Source organism: Bubalus bubalis, chromosome X (genome assembly GCF_019923935.1).
Source record: "Bubalus bubalis isolate 160015118507 breed Murrah chromosome X, NDDB_SH_1, whole genome shotgun sequence".
NCBI lineage: Eukaryota > Metazoa > Chordata > Mammalia > Artiodactyla > Bovidae > Bubalus > Bubalus bubalis.
The window spans coordinates 104,715,931-104,740,722 of record NC_059181.1 but is presented as its reverse complement, the minus strand read 5'-3'; the positions used below and the strand labels follow the sequence as shown (position 1 = coordinate 104,740,722).

The following is a 24,792-nucleotide window of genomic DNA, read 5'->3' as shown; positions in this document are numbered from 1 at the left end:
CATTCTATTTGTTCTCTTTTTTAATTTTAATTTTTTCCATTTGTTCTCTTGTTCCCGTCCTCCATCCTGCTTGACACAGCTTATTTCTTGCATCTAATGTTCATGTTGTATTGTTCCTGCCCTCAACGAGCAGGGCAGCTGCAAGAGGACTCTGTTTGTTCACCCAGAGCTGAGAACAGGGCCTGGCCACAAAACACGCTTGCTGGGTAGCTGTGGAATGAACGGCTAGAACTTTTCAAGAGGATGACCTCATTCAGGCGTTACACCAAGTAAATGTTCTCCCTATGTTTCCAACGAGGACATGCACTCTAGAGATGGTGGCTGACTTGCTCAAGGTCCTGGAGGGTAGCCACAGAAGACAGATGCATTAGGAATGTGGGCCCGAGGTGAGCGTTTGCAGACTAGACTGATGAGGAACTTTTAGCTGGTTTGGGGTATCAGCCACCTGGATGGGTGAGGAAAATCTGATGGTTATCAGTTCTGAGATCTGCTGGAGAAGGGATAGGCTACCCACTGCAGTGTTCTTGGGCTTCCCTGGTGGCTCAACTGGTAAAGAATCTGCCTGCAATGCGGGAGACCTGGGTTCGATCCCTGGGTTGGGAAGATCCCCTGGAGAAGGGAAAGGCTACCCACTCCAGTATTCTGGCCTGGAGAATTCCATGGACTGTATAGTCCATGGGGTCGCAAAGAATCAGACACAACTGAGCGACTTTGACTTCACTCACTTCACTATCAGGTCTGAGTGGAGCCATCGGGACTTGGTGGAATGGTCACAGAAATGGGGAAACAGCCCGCCCTTGTCTTTAGACTTCATATCCAAGGTCCCTGTTTACAGATATCTAAAGAGCTTAAGTTGGAAGAACTTTTCAACAGAAACAAAAATGGAAATGGAGTTATATTTCATCACAGAAAAATCAAAATTCAATGTATATAAATCTTTGCCAAACACAAAGGCAATGGATAATCCTTGAAAATACTGTGCTAAGTGAGAGAAGGCAGACACAAGGACAGACCCCATATGACTCCACTTGTATGAGGTGCCTAGAGTTGTCAGACCCTAGACAGAGAGAGGGGGACAGGGGAGGGGGTGTTGGTGTCTAATGGGGACAGAGTTTCCACTGGGGAACATGGACAGTTCTGGGAATGGCCGGTGGGGATGGCCACACACCCACGTGAATGTACTTAATGCTGTCAAACTGGACACTTAGAAATGGTCAAGATGCTAAATTTGATGTCATGTATATTTTATCACAGTTTAAAAAAAAAAAAGGCCAAAGGCAAACAGCCAAAGGATTCCTTGCCATGTTGTGGTGGTGGCCACGGACTCTTCATGACTAAGCCCCTGGTCTACTGGCCAGAGCCAAGAGCGGAATCAAGGTGACAGCTTCCGAGGCTGCTAATCAGCACCCTGCATCGAGTCACTGCTCCATAGTCGGATTAGAGACAAGTCTGGCATCTCCTCTTCTAGCCTGGCCAGAGGGGCCCCAAGTGGGGCAAGGGCAGGAGGCCCAGGGCCCCGTGGAGGGCCTCGCCTTGGCCCAGGAGCCCCAATTTCCCCAAGCACTCAAGCCTCCCGCCTTGGCCCCTTCTCCTTCCTCGCAGGCCTCCTTCTCCAGCTGCTGCTCATTCACATTTTGGCCCCACCCTCCTGGTCTCCAGCTCCCTCCCAAGAACCCCGCCCCTTCTTTCCACCTTGGGTCGCATGCAGGACTCCAGTGAGCTTTCGCTAGGCCTCGGGGAGCACACGTGTGCACCCAAGTGCTAGGGGACTTTCCAGGGCAGTAATCTGCTTTTGGCTAAAACGGGACTTGATCTTCTGTTAGCCCTAATCATCAATTAGCACCCCCACTCTGCAGACGGTCGGTGGGGGATTGTACAGGACTCACTGCTATCACCTCTGCTCCCTCTCCCCCTTCCCCAGGGTCTGGGGGCAGCAGGTGGGATGGATCAGCTCTGAGGCTCTGGCTGGAAGCTCCCCAGGCATGTCTGGATGTCCGGCTGAGATGGCACTTCACATTCACAAAGGGCTTCCCAATGGCATAGCAGCCCTGGGAGCACCCTCCCCCCATCCAACTGGCAGCCCCCTGAGAGGGTGGGGTGGATGGGGGCAGGCAGGATGGGTCTTCTTCCTTTAGACAGAAGGTGAACCTGGCCTGAGATGGTGGGATCATCCTACCCAAAACCACCCAGCCGGTCCATGGCCTTGCTAGCAACAGGCGGTCCTGCAGCCAGCACTCAGAGGGAGCACAGCTCTCATTCTCTGATGTGCTGATTCTTTGACACGGGTGGGGACAGGCAGATTGAGCCCCCTGCAATCTAGGCCTGAGAGAAAAGCATGGCCTTGGAAGTTGGAAGAACCTGGGATGGCGTTCTTGGGATCTGAGCTCGTTACATCAAGTGCCATTGAACACACTCTGTTCATGCTGTGAACAAAAGCCCTGTCAGTTCTTTTGGGCATGTACTCAGGACAATTGCTGAGTCACATGGTAATTCTATTTTTCAATCTTTGGAATTGCCCAACTGTTTTCCACAGTCGCTGTACCATCACCATCTAATTTTAGAATTATTTCATCACCGCCCAAGGCATCTCTTTCTCTAAGGAATCCCTCTCCGCGCCCCTCCTCCCAGCCCCTGGCACCCACCAATCTGCTGTTTCTGTGGGCTTGTCTATTCTGGGCCTTCCACCATCTGAGATCGTTTGTGTCTTCTCCTTTCAGTTAACATCATCTTTTCGAGGTTCCTTCATGTTGTAACATGTGTCACGATTTCATCCCTTGTTATGACTTTATAATATTCCAGTACGTGGATATACCACATTTGGTTGGGTGTCCATTCACCTGTTGATTTGACTTTGGGTCAGTTTGACCTCTTGTGAATGATGCTGCCCTGAGTGTGCGTATATGCCTTCTTGTGTGGAGACAGGCAAGGCTGGAGAATCGAGCGATTTCTAGGTAACTGGTGCCCCTGCCAAGTGCTCAGCCAGCAGCAGCCATACAGCAGTGGGTGCAACGGGACAGCGGAGCCAGCCTGTCTGGAACATTCTGCAGAGAGGTTCGCTTTTGAAGGCACGTCTAGAGGAAGTCCTAGTAAAGGGTAGTCCAAGGAAAGTTGTGAGTTCAGGGAAGGAGAGTTGGACAGGTGGGGCCTGTGGGCACCTTTGGGGGCTTCAGGATGGCTTCTAGGGGTCCTGGATGAGCCCCCTGGTGACCAGGTGAGCTGCAGCTCATGGGGAGCAAGGTAGGAGGGGCAGGGAGAGCCGGATGGATGGTGGGATGTCCATCCCTTCCTGGGGAAGGAGCCCCAGTGGTCCAACTCATATCCATCTGGGCCCTCAATGCGGCCTGACCCTCCAGGAGGCTCCAGGTCCCGGCCCGAGGCCCCCAAAGTTGCTTGGGGAGGAGCTGCTGTGAAAAGCAGGGCTGGGCTCTGGACTGAAAAGCCCGCTGCTTGGGCCTGCCTGGCCTAGAGCAGGTGCTGGACTGTAGAAAGGAAGAGAGGACAGGGAAACAGGAGCGAGGGCCCGCGGCAGCCCCTGCAGCACCCTGGCTCAGAGTTTGGCTCCCAGCAAATCCCTCTGAGCCACCCTCGTGGGCTCACCCAGGAGCCAGCAGGCCCAGCACTGGGGGAGGAAGAGGTCTAAGTCCCAGGCCCAATTAAGAGATCAGATGGTGAAGGGTTTGGGGGCTTTTAAGGTGAGGAGGCCTGGGCTGATCCCACAGGCTGGTATAAAGCACTGTGGCCCCCCGGGCAGTGCCAGGACCGGCGGGCATCAGGGACAGGGCTTTGCAGAGCCATGGCCCACGCATGGGGCCCCCAAAGGCTTGCAGGTGGGCAGCCGCAGGCCAACTTTGAGGAGAGCACCCAGGGGAGCATCTTTACCTACACCAACAGCAACTCCACCAGAGGTGAGCAAGCAGGCTGGGTCGGACTGGCTGGAACAGCCCTCCGGGGACACAGGCCCAAGTGGCTGCAAATGGGGTGCTGGCTGGCCACCCATCCACCCCAGAGAGCCTCTGTACCCCTTTGCTCCCCTTAGCTTTTATGATGCCATGAATGGGGGGGTACTTTCTGAATACAAAAAGAAAGAAAGAAAGAAAGTGAAGTCACTCAGTCATGTCCAACTCTTTGTGACCCCATGGACTGTAGCCCACACCAGGCTCCTCTGTCCATGGGATTCTCCAGGCAAGACTACTGGAGTGGGTTGCCATTTCCTCCTTCAGGGGATCTTCCTGACCCAGGGATCGAACCCAGGTCTCCTGCATTGCAGGCAGACACTTTACCATCTGAGCCACCAGGGAAGCCCCTAAGGACACCATCATATCGAATGTGCATTTTTAAACCACATTGGCTTCACAGAGCCTCTGAGAATCCCTGTCCTAGACTGCTAGTGAGCGCTCATTGCCCTCAACCCCATTGCGTCTATGCAGGGGCTCTCTTCCTGGGGAAGGAACCTGGGCCTAACTCATCTTTGCATCTCCCAAAGCCAAACGGAAATGGCTGGCAGGAGCGGGAGGCTCGGGTGGCCCAGAGCGGGGTGAGTGCCTTCGAGAGCCTAAGGATAGAAGAGACCACGGTGGTCGTCTTGTCCAAGCTCACCCTGGAGCCCTTGGCCCCTGGCGGCATGTGCTAGGGAAGAAGTTAGCTTGGCTCCTGAGGAAAGGCGCTTCAGCCACACCAGACAGTAGAAAACTCTGTTGAGGCAGCTGGCATTCAGCCCTGGGCATGGCCCAGTCACAAGGTTTTGTCTGTCAGCCCGTCAGAGAGCTGAAGATGCCAATGACCCCCAGCCCCTAACCCCGCAGGTCCCTCCTTCCAACTGAAGACCTTCAGTTCCTTCAAATATGTCTCAGTTCAGTTCAGTTCAGTTGCTCAGTCCTGTCCGACTCTTTGTGACCCCATGGACTGCAGCACACCAGGCCTCCCTGTCCATCACCAACTCCCGGAGTTCACTCAGACTCATGTCCATTGAGTTGGTGATACCATCCAGCCATCTCACCCTCTGTCATCCCCTTCTCCTCCCACCTTCAATCTTTCCCAGAATCAGGGTCTTCTCCAATGAGTCCATTCTTCCCATCAGGTGGCCAAAGGATTGGAGCTTCAGCTTCAGCATCAGTCCTTCCAATGAATATTCAGGACTGATTTCCTTTAGGATGGACTGGTTGGATCTCCTTGCAGTCCAAGGGAAAAATGTCTCACTTGCCACAATTTCCAGAAGTCACACCGGCTCCTTGACACCCAGAGCAGGACCAGCAATAGGGTTCCCAAACCAAACTGGTGGAGAACCGTGAAGTTCACATTGACCTGATGGTTTCCACCCCAGAATGTCCCTGATGGAGATCCAACAACACTCTTCCTGGAGGCACCTGGGGCTTTGTCAATGCCCCAGATTTCCTTATTGTAATTTTTTTTTTTACAAAAATTCATGTGTCTAGCAAAATAGGAGAGGATAATGGCACTGGGTACCCATCACTTGTCCCCTCCACTAGGGTGTCCGTCACTTCTCTTATTTCCTCTCTATCCTGTCCACTAACCACTCCTGCCAATTTCTGGAAGCAGATCCAAAACATCACATCGTTTCCTCTGTAAGTCTTCAGAAGGTAGCTCTAAGAAGAAAGGACTCTTTAAAAACATAAACGCAAAGTCATACTTTTAGAAGTTTTCCCTCAATGTCCTTGAAATTTATTTGTTGAAGAAAATGAGTTGATTGTTCCTGGGCTGACCCATGCCCTTCTGCCCAACCCCTCTCCCCATCATCCTGTTTCCATCACTTAGTGGTTGAGTAATCTGCTAAAATGGTGGTGGCAGAAAGGTCCTTCCAACAGAGAAAGGTGTAGACCCACTGTCATAATAAAGGGGAGTTACTCCTCATTCTCTGTGTGTTTGCTCCAGCTGCCATGACAAAGCACCACAGACTGGGTGGCTTAAGCAAAAGAAATTGATCATCTCCCAGTTCAGGAGGCCAGTGATCACGGGCTCGACAGGGTTGGCTCCTCCCGGTGGCTCTGAGGGACACTCTGTTCCAGGTCCCTCCCCTGGGTTATGGTGAGTGAGTGAAGTCGCTCAGTCACGTTTGACTCTTTGCAACTCCATGGACGGTGGCTACCAGGCTTCTCCGTCCATGGGATTTTCTAGGCAAGAGTACCACAGTGGACTGCCATTTCCTTCTCCAGGGGATCTTCCCAACCCAGGGATCGAACCCAGGTCTCCTGCATTGCAGGCATATTCTTTACCAGCTGAGCCACCAGGGAAGCCCAAGAACACTGGTGTGGGTAGCCTATCCCTTCTACAGCAGAGCTCAGAGCTGATAACCATCAGATTTTCCTCACCCATCCAGGTGGCTAATCCCCCAAACCAGCCACCAGGGAACACCACCAGGGTTATGGTAGTCTCTGGTAACCCGTAGTATCCCTCCCCCAGTTTATGGTAGTCTCCAGCGATCCGTGGTATCCCTCCCCTGGGTTATAGTAGTCTCTGGTAATCCACGGTATCCCTCCCCCAGGTTATAATAATCTCTGGTAATCCATGGTATCCCTTGGCTATTGAAACACCACCCTGATCCTTACTTTCATTTTCACACGGCCATCTTCTCCTGAATGCATGTGTGTCCAAATTTTGCTTTTTTGTAAGGACACAAGTCCTATTGGACTAGGGCCAGCCTAGCAACGTCATCAAAACTTGATCATCTCTGTACAAACCCTTTCTCTAAATAAGGTCACATTCTGAGGGAGTGGGGGTTATGATTCCTACATGCCTTTTTTTGGAAGGGACACAATCCAATCCATAGCAAAGGCCTTCAATCATTTATTCTTGGGGGACTGACTGTACATGCACGAGACACAGTCCAGTGAGAAAGACAGGACACGCACGTGCAGAGCTCCGATATGGAGTTAAATCTCAGCTGGGGAATCTGGAAAGGGTCCTGGAAGGCAAGGGCACAGAGTCACAATGGATGGTATGAACCAGCTGAGGACCCAGGTATGAGGGAGACCACGAGCAAAGATCTGATGACAGAATGATGTGCAGGGCACACAGGCAACAGCACCGGGGCACCGAGGGGCTTTCAGGGGAGCAGGAGCCAGCCAACCACACTCCAGGAGTGGGTGGGCAACTCAGACCAGGGAGCAATACCTGGCATGGATGATGCTTTGTTAAGTTCAAGGATGCCCATGCAGGTGTTTCCAGCAGGTCGTGGCCTTGGGTCTGAGAGACAGAATCAAGGGAAGGTTGCCTGCAGATGAACAAAGCTAGGGGGTTAAGGCCAGTTGCAAAGGCAAGGGCAGGTGTGGCCGTACAGGTGATGAAGCAGCTGCCCGAGTCCTCTGCTCACTCTGTACCTCCTGCCTCAAGATCCCTTTGAAGGCCCCAATTACCACATCGCTCCCAGATGGGTGTACCACCTCACCAGCGCCTGGATGGTCTTCGTGGTCATCGCATCTGTCTTCACTAATGGGCTCGTGCTGGCAGCCACCATGAGGTTCAAGAAGCTCCGCCACCCTCTCAACTGGATCCTGGTCAACTTGGCCATCGCTGACCTGGCAGAGACCATCATCGCCAGCACCATCAGCGTTGTGAACCAGATGTATGGCTACTTTGTGCTGGGCCACCCCTTGTGTGTTGTGGAGGGCTACACTGTCTCCTTGTGTGGTAAGTCACCTGGGGGCCTGGGTTTGGGGGAGACCCAGCCTGCTGCACATAAAGGAGACCGCCATGTGGGCGAAATCACCAGAGGCAGCTGTGGGACGCAGGCTCAGCACATCTTTGAAGGGGGATGGACCTGCTGGGGAAGTTGGGCTGGGACCATTAGAGGTGTCTGCTCTGAAATAGACCTGACCTGGTGACATTCAGTTTGAGACCATATAGCTGGCATGGGTGGAGACAGACAGATCCACATAATCCCAGAACAGGGTGGCACAGGAGGCCCCCCAAATGAGACTCCCACTCAAATCTGGGACACGTGCCCTTTCAGCTCACCTGTGTCAGTTTTTCCCTGGCAAGGAAGCAATTCCCAGGAGAGCTCCTGAGATATTGAAACTAGATCCTATGTCCCTTTCCCCAGACTGATCGCTCATTTCTACATGGGTCATGGCTCTGCTGAGATCTCCATTGGCTGCCAAGCCCCTGTGTTCGTTGCTCTGTGCTGTCGGGCATCTGGATAGTGAGAATATGGTGCCATCAGTCCTTAGAGGACCGGGACCTGGAGGAGGCCATGAGGGAGCTGGATGTTGGGTCAGAAGGACGCGAGGGCACTCACGCCAAGTGGGCGAGGAGGGTGGGGTGCCAACAGCTAGGCTGGTTGGGTGGCCGGAGGCTGGGTGGGCAGACAAGGGACGGAGGAGGCCCAGGATGGCAGGCTGAGATGGGGATGAGGGGATTGGAGGGGGAGACCAAGAGGAGGCTCGCCAACAGCCGGGAGGATGTGAGGAAACCAGGGCTGGCTGGCATCCACCACACGCTGAGCACTAGGCAAGGCTGGGGCATGCTGGGAGGCCAGATCTGCTTGCCAGGGGCCTATGAAGAGGACATGGACCCCTCGGGGGCACACACCCCCAGGAGAGAAGCAAGGGCTGCAGGGTTGCAGCTTGGCATCCACCGAAGATGACAAGGAGTCCAAGGGCCCCAGTGCTCAGCACGTGCACCCTGTCTCCAGGCCTCCAGCCATCAAAGCAGCAAAGGCTCGCAGCTGCCTCCTCCCGGTTTTAAGTTCCCATGGCCACCTGCTCACATGCCTGGGTCCTTGGCACCCACATCTATGTTGGGTTTGTCTCATTATCCTACAGTGATCTCCAATTTGGATTCTCAAGAGATGAGCCATAGAAAGACAACAGGATTAGCGGGGCAGGTGAGAGGGGACCTGGTCAGTGACCTGAGCCACTGGCAGTGTCACCTCTGCTCACTGACCTAACCAAGTTCAAACCCTTTGGGCACCGTGGGTAGCTCATGCCAGGGCCCCCGAGTGGCTCCTCCATCCCGTCCATCCCACCTTTGTAACTGCTCAAGGTCTGCTCTCAGGTCACCAGTTTGGGGGCCATAGATTCCCAAGGAAGCCAATGATACTGAAATACGGTTATTGAAGTATGAAACATGACTTAATGACACAGTCCCTCATTCAAAGTGTTCATATTAAAAGTAGTTTGTAGAAGTATTCAGGACACCACTCCATGAAAGTATCAACTGTATCTGGCTGGAGAGCCCCTGAAAGGTCAACGTGGTAATGAATATAGTTGTCTTGGCAAATGCCTGGCACCTCTGTAAAGTGACAAGCCACAGGTGCTGCTAACGCTACTGCACTCATGTTGGGAGTAAGGGAGGCCAAGTGTCCAGCAGACGTTGGTGGAAATGAACACATTGTTGCCCCATCCCAGCTCATGGAGCCCTGAATTCCACACACAGATTGCTGCCAGGTAGGCCGTGCTGAGAGGCCTGGGCTGAGGGCAGGCATGCCCACGGCTGGAGTGTGCCAGTCACCGGACACGTCCTGTTTCCTGGCCTTGGCTGGGACGGTGGCACCTCAGTGTGGCCTCAGGGGTGTACGTGGCCATCAGGACTTGCATTGACAGTATCACGAGAAAGGCTGGTGGCCAGATAAAAGAGAGATGAGAAGCGAGGTGGGCCATGAGGCTGAACCAGAGTGGGCAAAGGGAGGCGGCTGCATGCACATCAGGGAAGGAACAGGGGACACAGGTGTTAGAGAAAGAAATTGACCAAGAGACCTGCTCCATGGACCCGAAAACACTTTTTGGAGAATCAGGTTTTGCAGGTAGGTGGGGGGGGGGGTGGGGGCGTTCTCCCTCTTGATCTTGCAAAGTGTTGACTCAAAGCCCTCCTATGTCTGCTCTGCCCCAAAGGGATCACCGGTCTCTGGTCCTTGGCCATCATCTCCTGGGAGAGGTGGATGGTGGTCTGCAAGCCCTTTGGCAACGTCAGATTTGATGCCAAGTTGGCCATCACGGGCATCGCCTTCTCCTGGATCTGGGCTGCTGTGTGGACGGCTCCGCCCATCTTTGGTTGGAGTAGGTGAGGAGGCGGGGTGCCAGGAAGACAATGTGTGTAGAACAGGGCAAGGAGGGTCAAACTCGTCATTCACTTTAAGACCTTGGGGCAAATCACTGTCTGTCTCTGGGCCTCTGTGGCCCCAGGAGTGAAGTGAAAGTAGACCTGACTCCTCCTGAGGGCCCTTCAAGCAGGCCAGGTCTGCAGCTGTATGACTCTGCCTGGCTGCCACGTGGGCACAGGTCCTCCAAGCCTCAGCAAAGGTCTGTTTCTCCCAGACAGGAGCAGCTCATGAGAGCTCAGAGAGGAACACTGCAGGCTCAGGCCATGGGCACATTGGATCACTGGGCACACAGAGTCTTACCCACTCTGTCCCAGGCCTCTTTCTTGCACCTGCTAAGGGGCCCCCTTTGCAGAGGCTCCTTGGGTCGCAGCTCACCAGTGTCCTCATCAAGTGGATTCTTTGGGAGAAGACCCGAATTTCCAAGGAAGCGGCTCTGATATTTGGGTGGGCAGGATGGGACAAGGCTGCTGCATTTCTGTCTTCTGGTGCAAGCTGGTGAACAAGTTCTTTCTTTGGGAAGCTTCCATCATCATGGAGGCGAGGCTCTGTCTGTCACCCTCCTCATGCCCCCATGCCCACAATAGCTGGGATTGTTGAACACATGTTCATGTAATCCTCAGGGGCTCACAGCTGTTCTTAAGGCAAGAGGGTGCCCCACCTCCCCTTTGTAAAAACAGGATGTGATGGGAATGATGAAAATGTTGTAGAACCAGATTGGTGATGGATGCACAACATCGTGAATGTACCAAACCTCCTAATTATGTGTAAAGCAAAAAAGAAAGTAAAGTCACTCAGTCGTGTCCGACTCTTTGTGACCCCATGGACTGTAACACACCAGGCGCCTCCATCCATGGAATTTTCTAGGCAAGAGTACTGGAGTGGGTTGCCATTTCCTTCTACAGGGGATCTTTCTGACCCAGGGTCTTCCTGACCCTTCCTGAACCTGGGTCTCCCCAATTGCAGGCAGATGCTTTACCGTCTGAGCCACCTATGTGTGTTTTACCACCAAAAAAAAAAAAATAAAAGAGGGGAAAATGAGATCAGAGATGGAGAAGGATTTACAGAAATCCTACCAAAGGCCTTCCTTTGAGGGGTGGTGATGAAAATGTCCTGGAAGCAGACAGGTGGCAGTTGCCCCATACCGTGTATGTCCTAGATGGCCCTGAACTGTTAACTGCAAAAAAAGTCAATTCGGGTAATGTGAATTTCACCACAATAATAAAAAAAAAAGCCCAACAACCCTCAATCAAGTCATTGGGGAGCCGGGGTGGAGATTCTGGTCCCTGCCCATTTCAGCACGGGCTTCTGGCCCTTCTCTGCAGGTACTGGCCCCACGGCCTGAAGACTTCATGTGGCCCCGATGTGTTCAGCGGCAGCTCCTACCCAGGGGTGCAGTCGTACATGATCGTTCTCATGATCACGTGTTGCTTCATCCCACTCAGCGTCATCATCCTCTGCTACCTGCAAGTGTGGCTGGCCATCCGAGCGGTGAGCGCCTCACCCTCCTGGCTTCCCTCCTGCCTGCTGGATCATGCAGGCAGAGGGGAGCCACAGAGGACCGCACAGTCTGCTCTCCTGCCTCCAAACCAGACGTGAGGCTCCCTTGGCCCTGCCTGTACAGGGTGGGCAGGGATGGCCCCCCTCTCTTTGTGGAGGGACCCAGAGCTGACCCCGGGGAGGGGGGTGGGGAGGAAAGCTAGCCACAGACGGCCAGATCCCAAAGCAAAACCTGCAAAGCAAGGGGTATTTTCAAAAGGCTGCCACCCGAGGGCTCCCTTCAGGGGGCTGTCCAAGGGGTGCATTCACACCCTCCTCCCTGAGAAGCTGGTCCCCTCCCCCGCCACCGGGGTGCAGGAAATCAGAGCAAGGCAGGAGAAGGGCTTCTGAGAACTCTGCACTCCCCCGAGTTGCCCGAAACACCACACAGAAGTCGCGTCTTTGTCAATCAGCTTGGCCTGAAGGTGCCTCCCGGGCCTGGCACACAGAGTCTGAGGCCTCTGGGGTGGTGACTTTCCTCTACAAAGCGGCTTGTGCCCACAATCGGCTCAGCACAGGCTGTCGCAGCTCTTTGTGGAGGGGAGGCCATCACGGCTGAGATAAGCTCCCCTCCCCCTGCCTTCAGCCTGTGATTTGCTCCCCCTTCTCGCTGCCCACCCCCACCCCCCATTGGCAGTCAGGGATCAGAAGCAACTTAGCTGACTTCCACGGGTAGCTACACACAACTTGGGCTGGGCGAGTCATGAGCTGTGGAATCTGGGCTACGGGACACACACCCCAGCCATCAATCACCCTTGAGACCTGACCGTGGGGAAGGGCGGTGGGGGCAGGGGGACACACTCTGATAGGGGACTAGGGGAGGCTGGAAACAGCCTCATTAGCTCCTTCCCCGCCTCCTGATGGGAACCAAGCGAAGCCAAGGGCATGGCAGGTGTTAGCCAAGTTCCGCTCAAAGCCTCTAAGAACTCCCACAAGACCAGCCCTGGCCAGGCCAGGCACTCCCTTAGGTGGGAGTACTGGAGTGGGTGGCCATTTCCTTCTCTAGGGGATCTTCCCAACCCAGGGATCGAACCCGGGTCTCCCGCATTGTAGGCAGACACTTTACCATCTGAGCCACCAGGGAAGTCAGCAGCAGGGAATCTCCTGAGATACCCCTCACGGTCCCCAGGATGATTCTCCATCTCCCCCAGGTGGCAAAGCAGCAGAAAGAATCTGAGTCCACCCAGAAGGCAGAGAAGGAGGTAACCCGCATGGTGATGGTGATGATCTTCGCCTACTGTCTCTGCTGGGGGCCCTACACCTTCTTTGCCTGCTTCGCCGCTGCACACCCCGGCTACGCCTTCCACCCTCTGGTGGCTGCCCTGCCAGCCTACTTTGCCAAAAGTGCCACTATCTACAACCCCATTATCTATGTCTTCATGAACCGCCAGGTAAGGCACACAGTTGGCAGAGCAAACTGCAGATAGACCCTGGAAGAGCCCAGTGATGGCTCCCACCAGGAAGTGTGTCTGCCTGAAAATGACCTCCAGGAAAATAACCCTGGGAGGCTTGGCACCAGTGACCCAGCCCCAGACAGCCGTCCCTCTGGATCCTTTTATGTTCTGGGCTTGACAGTGGGCACTTCCTGCAGGGCACTATGTGTGCATGCCCATCTCATTGGCTGGCCTTAGCTGAGCCTGGAGCTCAGACACCCTAGGATTACCAGAATGCATCTAGCATACAGAGTACCCTGGGCATGTGCGTCTTGATTTCACAGACACAACTCTTCTCGCGAACTTAATCTTTCCATATTCAAACCCCAATTCTGACAAGGACACAGAGGCCTTTCTTGCCTGTGCTGACTTTTGGCCTTCTTAACTTTGTGGGTCACTCCAGGCAGGACATGCTGTGGTCTTGCCAGATGGCAGCCATCAGAAGCTGGCATATTGAGCCTCAGCATAAACTGCCCATGACTCCTAGACTTCCTGCAAAATTACAGGTGACCATCATCTTTGAAGGGCCATTTGCCTTATTCTTCCTTGAATCCATCATGTCCACTCCACTAAGGTGTCAAGTAGATGTGATGTGGCTTGATAATCAGAAAGGTCTGCGGGTCAGAATACCACTCTCCCAGGGGCCTCGCATCTCACCATGGTAATGTTTAAGTTATCGAGTATAACCAACACCACTATGGAGTCCCCAGGACTTCACACCAAGAGCAGAGCTCACCCCTTGGCCCTCATTTCCTGTCTTTCCCATGGGTCTCTTCTGAGGTTTAGCTTTCACTTGCGGAATCCTAGGCCATCTTTGTCTTTTCTTGAGCTTTTCCATTCTCCCCCCTGGAACTCTCCCTCCTCTACCGCTGTCTGCATTCCCAGATTCTCCAGGCTTTCAAACTTTGCTTTCACCCTTTCCACACTGTTATCCCTTCCTGTTGCATTCAGAGAGAATTTTCTGGAATGGAGCTCCACAAGGACATGAAATGTTGCTCTTTTGATTCAATGCAGATACCCCAAAGACACATGGGTTCAGCGTGGGTGCTCAGTATGTAGATGCTGAGTGTGTGGCCAATGGATCCCTCAGCCTCGTCTGCTGGGTCTTCAGCTGAGTCTCTTCTGCTGCTCAGCCCAATTCTGGTGTTACTGACTTCAATAATTATGTTTTTGCTAGAGTTTTGATATTGGAGGTAGTCAAGAACAGGCCCCAAATATATAGGAAACGCCTCTGCTTTGTATTCTCAAAGCATTGTTGTTAACTCAGTCATGAGATATAATCTGGAAAATGCATATATCCCATTAGGGGTTCAGTAGCAAAGAGCAGAGGGCTTCCCTGGTAGCTCAGCTGGTAAAGAATCTACCTGCAATGTGGGAGACCCCAGTTCAATTCCTGGGTCAGGAAGATCCCCTGGAGAAGGGATAGGCTACCCACTCCAGTATTCTTGGGCTTCCCTGATGGCTCAGACAGTAAAGAATCCACCTGCAGTGCAGGAGAACTGGGTTCGATTTCTGGATTGGGAAGATCCCCTGAAGGGGCGCATGGCAACCCATTCTAGTATTCTGGCCTGGAGAATCCCCATGGACAGAGGAGCCTGGCGGGCTACAGTCAACAGGGTCGCCAAGAGTTGGACACAAATGAGCGACTAAGCACAGCACAGCACAGATCAGAGTCCTCCTGATGCCAGAAGACTCTTGGTTCAAGAGATGAGGTGGGCTCTTGCCTACCTAATCCTTACCTGGCCCCTTGTTGACAGACCAGAAACAAGACAACAGTTACTTTCCTTTTCACTAGAATGCCTCTGAGACTCTCCCAGACATTGGCCCCTTAGCTGGGATCATCTTTCGTCACTGTATATGTTTCATGGGGCGGTCATAACAAAGTACCACAAGCTAGGGGTGTTCAAACAACAGAAATCTATTCTCTCTTGGTTTGAGATCAGGGTGTGGGCAGGGTTGGTTCTTTCTCCTAGGTCTTGACAGGTACCCATAAATTCTGGTGTTCCTCGCGTTGGAGATGAGTCCCCTGTGATCTCTGCCCTTTACCTTCACATGGTGTTCTTCTGTGTCTGAATCCAAATTGCCTTCTTTTCCTGAGGACATCTGTTATTGGATAAGGCCCCACCCTACTCCAATATGACCTCATGATAATATGTACCTTAATCACATCAAGGATTAGGACTTGAACGTATCTTTGGAGGAACACAATTTGGCCCACAGTAGTCACCATCAACTGGTCAATTAGGTAACTCAGATAACCTAATAGTCAGGGATAGACTATCCACCTGTGCAAGGAGTAACTAGAGCCTTCCTCCATTCTCCTTGTAGATTCTGAATGTGTAAGCCGTCAGTTCAGTTCAGTTGCTCAGTCCTGTCCAACTCTTTGTGACCTCATGGACTGCAACACACCAGGCCTCCCTGTCCATCACCAACTGCCAGACTTCACTCAAACTCATGTCCATTGAGTTGGTGATGCCATCCAACCATCTCATCCCCTGTCGTCCCCTTCTCCTGCCTTCGATCTTTCCCACCATCAGGGTCTTTTCCAATGAGTCAGTTCTTCTCATCAGGTAGCCAAAATATTGGAGTTTCAGCTTCAGGCCTCCTAAGCCATCAAGGTGACACATAAGGACTGCTATCCTCACAGGGCCCTTCTGTTGCATTTAGCCTAGCACACTGGCCCTACCTGCTCTGCTATTCAATAACCCTTTCTGTCCTGCCAGTTTCGAAACTGCATCTTGCAACTTTTTGGGAAGAAGGTGGATGACAGCTCTGAACTCTCCAGTGTTTCCAAAACAGAGGCGTCATCTGTTTCTTCGGTGTCACCTGCATGAGTCTCTGCCAGCCCTGAAAACGAAAACGCCTGCCTCTCACCCGAAAATGGAAAATGGAACCTGTCCCCACCTCCAGGGCTTTGGCCCCCATCCACCCCGCCTCCCCACCCTTGCTTCTCCATCCCTGTGAAATAATTGTAGTTTCTCTTTGCCAAAAACAACCATGTCACAGGGGCTGCCCCGGCCATTTGGGGGCAACCAAGCCTCTGGGCATTGGGTCACTGGGTCACGGGAGGGCACGCAGGGTAGAGAAGGGTGCAGTACTCCAGAGATGTTCATCTTTTATAAGCCTCCTGTCTGCAGGTGGGAAAGAGAAGTGTGAAGCAGGTGGGCATCACCGGGCTGCCAGGGATGAACCAGGAAAGGCAGAGCTGAGCAGTGGCCATCTGGAGAGGTGGGAGGAGCTAGCAAAGCCAGGCCTTTTAAGGCCCCTTGGGTGGAGGCCGAGAGGCCCTGGCAAACCATCTCCACCTGGAGGGGACCCAGGCCTGCCACTCTGGGGCAGAGATGGCGTGCCGCTTCTGCCAGGCCAGGGTGCTGAGCCCAAGGAGCAGGAGCATGGTGCATGTGTGCAGGCGCAAGTGCAGCAGCAGGGGGCAGGCACAAGTGCCGGACAGCAGAACCAGGAGCACCGTGGCCAGCTTCAGCAGCAGGCTCGTCAAGTGGCACAGGATGTCCTGGGGCCAGCTCTGTGGGCGTTCTGTCAGCCCCAGCTGGGTCACCTGCTGCAGAGCCTCGAGCTTGCCCATGCGGTTCTTGAAGGTATCCATGACCTCCTGCAGGAGGAAGACCATGAAGCTGGGACCCTGCGTCCCTGCTGCCCAGGAGCTGGAGAGTCGCAGATTGTGCCCGAGTTCCCAGATTGGCTAAGCCGGCCCCGGCCCCAGGAGAGGGCAGCGTGATCATAAAGACCAGGCGCTGCAGGGGCACAGTGCCAGGCACGATCCCTTCCCTGGGCTCCGGGGGTGTCAGAGCAGACTCCCTCATCTTCTGCTGGCCTGGTCCCTATCACCACCTCCTTATCAGCCATTTCTCACAAAGGACCCCCAGGGCTGCTCACCCAGATCTCCTTGGCTCTCTCATAGGACAGGTAGACGATTCTCTCCTCGGTGCAGGCCAGGTTCTGTTTGAGGTGGTAAATCTCGTCCAGGTGCCCCTGCAGGTGCCCATTCACCTGTCCTTCCAGCAGCACTTGTCTTGGGAGCAAAAGACAGTGACAGGCCCTGAGCAACCCTGCTCAAAGCCACACTAGATGTGGCTTCAGAACACGCCTTCCTCCTCTCTCCTCAAGCTGCAGTCGAACCCTGACTCCTCCTCCAGGTCGGTCTCAGAACACCCCAGATGCACATCAGCCAGCCACACACACACACACACACACACACACCAATATTCATGAATCTTTTATATATATAGTCACTCTTTTGTAATGGCTTTACAAAAATAGCAATATATAAGAAGTAGAAATCGAGATCTAAACTGCCTGTGTATGCCATTAAATTCCATATATATATATATATATATATATATACCCCCACCCCAGTGTTTCGTGTGCAGTAGCTCTTCCCTAAAAATCATCTGTTGATTATCAGGATGGAACAGTCTCAAAACTCCACATAACTGTATGACACCATGGGTAGGAAATGCCCAGCATAAGCCAATCCGTAAAGAGAGAGGAGGCTGGGGGAGGGAGGAGGTGGGGAGTGACTGCTAGCAGGGATGGAGCTTCTGCTGGGAGGGGTGACAGGGCCCCGGACTGAGACAGTGGCGACTATGGCGCGGCTTTGTGAATATGAGAAAAACAGTTTAAATGGGTGAATTGTATGGGATGTCAATTATATCTCAATAAAGCTGTTATTAAAACAGAAACCAAAATTGGATTGTGGTAACGGTTATGCTGCTGCTGCTGCTAAGTCGCTTCAGTTGTGTCCGACTCTGTGCGACCCCATAGACGGCAGCTCACCAGGCTGCCCCGTCCCTGGGATTCTCCAGGCAAGAACACTGGAGTGGGTTGCCATTTCAACTAAGTAAATTTACTAAAGCTCATTGAAACATACGGTTAAAATGGTACATTTTATGGCATGTAAGTAATATCTCAGTAGACCTATCAAAAAAAAAAAAAACACACAACATCACTACCTGTTGTTTACAGCCACATATTTAAGTAGCAAAAGTCTAAAAATATGTCTGGAAAAGCTAAGCGCCTAACAAGGATAGCAAGTGGGCAGAAGGGGGGAAGGTGAAGGGGAGAGTTTCAAGCAACTCATCTTTTAAGCTTTTATTTCTTAAATAAAATTTGAATATGTTAAGATATGAGAAAGCTGGGGGTGGACAGATAACCTTGACCAAGTTATTCTCTGCTTTCCCTGGGTTTAGAATATTTCATGATGTCAAAAAACACTTTGAGGTCCCTCATTTGGGCACCAGCAAGGATGGGCTGGAAAGACACAGGCCAGGCAGCTTCTGGCTCTTTAAGGAAAACTGAGGAAGGCCTGACCAGAGCCAGGGTGACAACGCTGGATACCAGTGGGGGCCTGGAGTCCTGCAGAGAAGCAGAGGCAGGGATAGGAACTGGGAAGTGAGAAGTTCAGTTAGGTCCTGTTCAGGGATTTGACTGGCATGCCGTGGAGATGGTCCCCAGGCAGCTGAGAAGCTGAAACACTCATTTGTGGAAGCCAGTTCATCAAGAGCCAGTCTCTGCCCTGTTCCCTGTTGACAAGAGATTGGTCTGACAACCTGACTAAGACTACCACCCACAGAGAAGGGGAGAGAGTGGGGTGTCCACCCTGAAAGCAGATTCCCCTGTGTCTGTCCTTCCATTCACATATGGGATGGAGCTGCAAGGACATTCAAGATATCTACCAGGTTCAAGTGTATATTCATGAACATGTTCTTCATGAAGATGAAATTAGCAAGCAGATTCTTCATTAATGTATTTCTAAGAACAAATGACTATACTCTTATACACGTTCTTGCAGAGACTGTTGAATAAGACAATATTAACATGTAAGGCTGTTCCCTCCATCTCTCCTTATCAGTGGGGCCACAGCAGGGTCCTGGCTTGTGACACGTCCCTCCCTTGGTCAAGGACTCCTTTCTGTCCAGCTCCTACAGCCACGGAGGTAGAAGCACCACCGTGCAAAATGCTCTTATGAGGGCAAAATGATGGTCAACCGAAACGCCCCTCAAATTCTTCCAAAGCTGTTAAGGCCACCCTGTCTGATAAAAATGGCCTCAAACATCATTGCTGCTGCAGAAAAGTATATTCTTGTTCATAGCTGAGAATGGGCTTTGACAAACTGAGCTAGAACCTAACAGCCTGAAACATAGAGAAGTCTGAGATGGAGAGACTGAGGTGGGAAGGATGAAGCGGGGCAGATGGGGTAACCTGGTAGAGACAGAGCAACTCCTCCAAGCTCACGTGGTATGTCACACACATCCTTAGAAGTGGAGGCAGCAGCAACGGTCACACACAGAGGAAAAGGGCATGTGAAGACAGAGCACAGGGAAGGGGAAGGTGCTGGCCTGGAAGACTGCAGTGACAAGGCCACAAGCTAAGGAAGCCAGCAGCCCCCGGAAGCTGGGAGAGGCTAGGAACAGATTTGCCCTTCCAGAAAGGACGCAGCCCCACCCACACGCTGACTTTGACTTCACTGTGCCGACCTCCAGAACTGAGAGAATCCATCTCTGTTGTTTGAAGCCACTAAGTTTGAGATACTTTGTTAGGACGGCCAGACGAAAGCCCTCCAACTGCATCTGGTGGGGAGAGAACAGGGACGTAGCTAAACAGCCCACCACACGTGGCATGGCCTCCTACAACAGATAATCACCTGGTCAAAAATGCCAGTAGTGTTGAGGTTGAAAAAAAAACTGCACTTTGGTGACACCATCTAGAGTTCCCTTCCACTAGGTGACACCTGACTTTAGGAGCCTGAAACTTCTAAGACTGACCATACCACCAAATACTGGCAAGAGCGTGCAGCAACTCAAACTCTCACAGACTCCTAATGGGAATGTAAAATGGTACAATCATGCAGGAGACCTGGGTTGGGAAGGTTGATTCCTGGTTGGGAAGATCTTCTGGAGGAGGGCATGGCAACCCACTCCAGTATCCTTGCCTAGAGAATCCCATGGACAGAGGAGCCTGGAGGGCTACAGTCCATGGGGTTGCCAAGAGTTGGACATGACTGAACGACTAAGCACAGCACATGCTGGAAAGTTGCTTTAGATGTTGATCTGGCAATTTCACATATAAAAGCATATGTTCACAAAAAGACACGCATAGTGTTCACAGTAGCTCTACTCCTCACAGCCCCAACTGGTAGCAAATGAATGGGTCAATGCACTGCATTCACATCACAGAGCACTGCTGAACAAGAAGGAATGAGCCACTCCTGTGTGCAATGCGGATAAATCTCAAAATCATTACATTATGTGAAAGAAGACACAAAGTCTGATATAACATATGCTTCCATTTACATGAAATGTACCAGAACAGACAAATCCAGAGAGATGGAAAACAGATTGGTGGTTACCAGGGGCTGAGGGAAGGCAAATGGGGAGTGGCAGTGTCTCTTTCCAGAGTGATGAAAACGTTGTTGTTGTTGCTGCTGCTGCTGCTGCTAAGTCGCTTCAGTCATGTTCAACTCTGTGCGACCCCATAGACGGCAGCCCACCAGGCTCCCCCGTCCCTGGGATTTTCCAGGCAAGAGTACTGGAGTGGGGTGCCATTGCCTTCTCCGATGAAAACGTTGGGGAACTATTATTGATAATGTACTTTTCATTGCACAATACTGTGAATGCACCGAATGCCATTGTACACTTTAAAATCAGCAATTTTAGCCTTTCCAGCAGCAACAACCTCCCTATAAGAACATGCCTCTTAAAAGGATCTCCCTCATCTCTCTCCAGAAGACAATATGAAACACAAGAAGAAGCATCTGGTGCAGAGCCTCAATTCCTATTTCATGGATGTGAAATGCCCAGGATGTTATAAAATCATCACTGTCTTTAGCTATGCACAAACGGTAGTTTTGTGTGTTGGCTGCTCTACTGTCTTCCGCCAGCCTACAGGAGGAAAAGCAAGGCTTACAGAAGGCTGCTCCTGCAGACGGAAGTAGCACTAAAAGTAACCTGTATCAAGAGGAATGGGAAACCATCCCCATAAACATGTTTTGGATAAAAAATAAAATAAAATTAATAACTTTATGTTTTGTCAATTTTGTCTCAATTGAAAAAGAAAATAGCCCTCTTGAAAGCAAATACATATAACCTGTGAGAAGTGTCACAGAACTCTCCAGTTTGAAACCTCAGTTTGTGACACACCAGAGAAGACATGACAATCGCAGGGGCCTGGGTAGTGCCCAGCTGTGGACACCGGGTGACACTTCATTGAGCTGAACATATGCCCTTGTGCCTGAGACTGTTTCCCCCTCTGTAAAGTGGGCGCTGAATGGTACAGGTGATCAATGCTAAACGCTCCCTGTTGTCACTATGACTGCATTGTCTTCTTCAGTCCATTCACCATTTCTCTCAAGAAATCTGAGTCCTATGGACCTGCTTTTTTGTTTTTAATGTATACTAATCAAGGTAGGCTAACTGCTATAGCCAATGACCAGAACATCTTGGTGGCTGAAGACAATGCCAGTTTATTTCACAGTTCACTGGTAGTGGTGTTGGTATGAGGAAGGTGCTGACTTAGAAGCGCAACCTTGCACAATTCCCACAGAGTTTTGCGAGGAGGTAGTTTGCTCTGCTCCCCAGTACAGCTGGCAGACACTAATATGCTATGGGTTAAGAACTTTCTAGAGCACCACAGTCCCATTGGCCTAGGCAGTGTGGAAACATACAAGGAAATGCACAACTGTCCTGAGTTCTGGTCTTGCTTTACATAAAACCAACCTTGAAAAGGGGACCATAAAGAAGGCTGAGCACTGAAGAATTGATGCTTTTGAACTGTGGTGCTGGAGAAGACTCTTGAGAGTCCCTTGGACTGCAAGGAGATCCAACCAGTCCATCCTAAAAGAGATCAGTCCTAAATATTCACTGGAGGGACTGATGATGAACCTGAAGCTCCAATACTTTGGCCACCTGATGCCAAGAACTGACTCATTGGAAAAGACCCTGACGCTGGGAAAGATTGAAGGCAGGAGGAGAAGGGGACGACAGAGGATGAGATGGTTGGATGACGTCACCAACTAGATGGACTTGAGTTTGAGCAAGCTCCAGGAGATGCTGAAGGACAGGGAAGCCTGGTGTGCTGCAGTTCATGGGGTTGCAAAGAGTTGGACGCAATAGTGATGGAACAACTACAATAACCTTGAAAAAGTCACCCCTCAAAAAAACCTGAATTGTGACTGGCTGCCTTACTTGACAGCAGGTTGCCCCTTCATACTCCTTTAACTGCCCTTCAGGGATTGGTCCAGCAGTGTCAGTGCAGGTAGGATTTCCCTATGCAAACAGAGGATGACTGCAGGGCTCAGAGGAGGGAGCTTGGCACCTATGAGGGCGGCTGGCACCCCAAGAAGGGTTCAATAGAAATGGGGATGTCCTTGAGAGATTGAGTTTGCCTTTTTTTTCCCCTGTTAGTGGACCCTAGTCTGGTCTTGAAAGTAAAAGTGAAAGTGTCAAGTTGCTCAGTCGTATTGGACTCTGTGACCCCATGGACTGTAGCCCATCAGGTCGTCTGTCCATGGGATTTCCCAGGCAAGAATATTGGAGTGGTTTGCCATGCCCTTCTCCAGGGGATCTTCCCAAACCCAGGGATCAAACCCAGGTCACCCATATTGCAGGCCGTTTCTTTACTGTCTGAGCCACCAGGGAAGCCTCTTGGATGAATAAAATCAACCCACCGCACCAGGGGCTGAGGAGGAGAGAAAGCATTCCCTGGAAGGCAGTCATTTTTGGAACATATCACCCACATGGGAGCTTATGCCTCAACTTAGCCATGAGCCCAGTTGATGGGGTCAGGGCAGACAAGGCAATTCCACTCATGTATCATCTGCCACTCCGAGAGGAACACTGATACCACCCCTGCCCTCCCCAGAGCCCAGGTGGCCAGGAGCTCCGCCTCACCTAGACTTTTCCTTCTGAAGGGACTCCAGCGATGCTTGCAGGTCAGTCAGATACTGCTCCCTGAGGCTCTGGTAGGACTCCTGCAGGCTCAAGTGGACCATCTTGACCTCTCTCAGCTCCTCCTTCATCTTCTGCTCCAGCAGGGCTCGTGGCTGGGCCCCACACTTGCTCTCCAAGGACCTCTGCTGCTGGCAGGCTGGGAAATGAGCCTGGAGAGGGACGTGTCTGATGACAGTAGACAGGTCGCTGGATGAGCAGTCTTCTCCACCTGGCCGGGGGGGCTCTGCACACAGAACCTTTTCACGGGGCTGCTTGCAGTTGTTGTCCAGGCTGCTTTTGGTCCCCAGCACTAAGTCCTTGGGCCTGCAGCCCTCCTCTAGCTCCTGCAGCTGCTGATGACACTGGCGGAGCCTTCGCTCAATCTGGGCGATGGTGGCAGAGGTTCGCTGGTTCACCTTCTCAAAGGCTTGCCGGATGTGGAGGGCCTGGTGCCGGTCGGCCTTGGATACCAGTTTGAGGTAGCCCACTGTGTTCTCATCACGGCTGGCCTTCTCCACCCTCAGCTGCTCTGAGAGGTAGAGGATACGGTGCTTGATGCTGTCCTGTACGTTCCAGGTCAGCTTCCCATCTGAAAGGCTGGAGTGGCCACTGGGGCCATCCTCGCTGGATGACAGGGATCTACAGGAGGGGACACTGGAGGAGAGGGTGGTAGTTGGGCCCTTGGTGTATTCTGTCTGCATTGGGAGATAAGAATCACAAAACGGGTACTTCCGTAAGAGGCAAACAATGGGAGAATCAGACTCATTGCTCCACCCTAAACAATACTTCCAGGTGTGAGCAGGTATTTACATGCCCTACATGCACTTCCACGTACTTACATGTGCAAAAACATGTGTGAGTACATGCGACACAGACTGGACATGCTTTATGGGCATGGCATACCTCACTGTGATCTCCAGGTGGCTAGCACACCCTCCACACCTGCCCTGTCTGTTCCTGAACTTCTCTTCAAAGATTTACCAGCTGTGAATCTCATTTTATAGAGAACTGTTATTGTGAAGCATGGAATAAACTCATTTCCATCAACTCATACAGCTTGCTATATTGCTACTGCTAGGTGGACAGAAGGGAGAGGCATGGAGATTTGCAGCCTAACAGGTTCATTCCTTCACCTAATCATTCTTTGAACACATATTCCTGAGTCTGCCATGTGGAACAGAAGGCAGACACATTCTGTACTCTCATAGAGCTGACCATCCAGGGTGGATGGTTCTACTGTAACACAAAGGAGTCTCTTACGTGGAAAGGGATAATAGTAAGCACACTGCCTTGGAGACAGAGCCCAGTTCAAATCCTGACACCACCACTCTGAGACCTTGAGCACTCAGAGGGTCAGATTTCTCACTTCTAAAATAAAAATGGCCATAACAGCATAACTGGAACACAGAAAGCCAGGGCAGAGTGGACAGTGATGAACTAGGAGATATAGGTATGATCAGGACAGGTGGAGCCTCTGTTCTGTCCCTACTTTTTAACTAAAAACACCTTCATGAATGTGTTTGATCTGAAAACGCTCTCCCAGCGGAGAGCCAGGAGTGATTATATTGTAATAGATATTTTGGTTCCGTGTATTTTATTCTATGCAAATTATACCTTAATCTTAAAAAAGAAATGTGATACCACTATGCACCGAGCAGAGTGGCAAAATTTAGACTAACAGTAATAAATCTCAGACAGGATATGAAACAACAGGAACCCTCCATCACTCCGGGTGGGAGAGTAAATGGTGTAAAACTTTGGGGAAAGCATTTGGTAATATCATGAAGTTGAAGACATGCATGCTGAATGGCCCAGGTACCCTCAT

The 24,792-nt window shown here is 51.7% G+C and overlaps 3 protein-coding genes across 4 annotated transcripts in view; 2 read left to right on the top strand and 1 right to left on the bottom strand.

Annotated features, from left to right (window-relative positions):
• Positions 1 to 17,524, top strand: part of LOC102405199 (opsin 1, long wave sensitive) — a 27,524-nt gene extending 10,000 nt beyond the window's left edge. Inside the window, exons 1-6 of one of the 2 annotated variants that reach the window (XM_025276469.3) lie at positions 6,495 to 6,975; positions 7,348 to 7,644; positions 9,846 to 10,014; positions 11,377 to 11,542; positions 12,742 to 12,981; positions 15,747 to 17,524. In XM_025276469.3, coding sequence (XP_025132254.1) covers positions 6,882 to 6,975; positions 7,348 to 7,644; positions 9,846 to 10,014; positions 11,377 to 11,542; positions 12,742 to 12,981; positions 15,747 to 15,857 — 1,077 coding nt within the window. In that variant the 5' untranslated portion in view covers positions 6,495 to 6,881 and the 3' untranslated portion in view covers positions 15,858 to 17,524. Of the gene's footprint in view, positions 1 to 6,494; positions 6,976 to 7,347; positions 7,645 to 9,845; positions 10,015 to 11,376; positions 11,543 to 12,741; positions 12,982 to 15,746 lie in introns of those variants that run through there. The other variant, XM_044936891.2, reaches the window with a different exon arrangement.
• On the bottom strand, positions 16,280 to 24,792 carry TEX28 (testis expressed 28). Its single transcript, XM_006043646.3, has 4 exons — positions 24,787 to 24,792; positions 22,929 to 23,695; positions 16,918 to 17,053; positions 16,280 to 16,633 (listed from the first exon to the last, which is right to left on the bottom strand). The coding sequence occupies exons 1-4, from the start codon at positions 24,790 to 24,792 to the stop codon at positions 16,280 to 16,282; spliced, it is 1,263 nt and encodes a 420-aa protein (XP_006043708.2).
• Positions 17,574 to 20,974, top strand: LOC102395563 (40S ribosomal protein S27-like). The gene is made up of 2 exons (XM_045164470.1): positions 17,574 to 17,630; positions 20,744 to 20,974. The coding sequence occupies exons 1-2, from the start codon at positions 17,574 to 17,576 to the stop codon at positions 20,972 to 20,974; spliced, it is 288 nt and encodes a 95-aa protein (XP_045020405.1).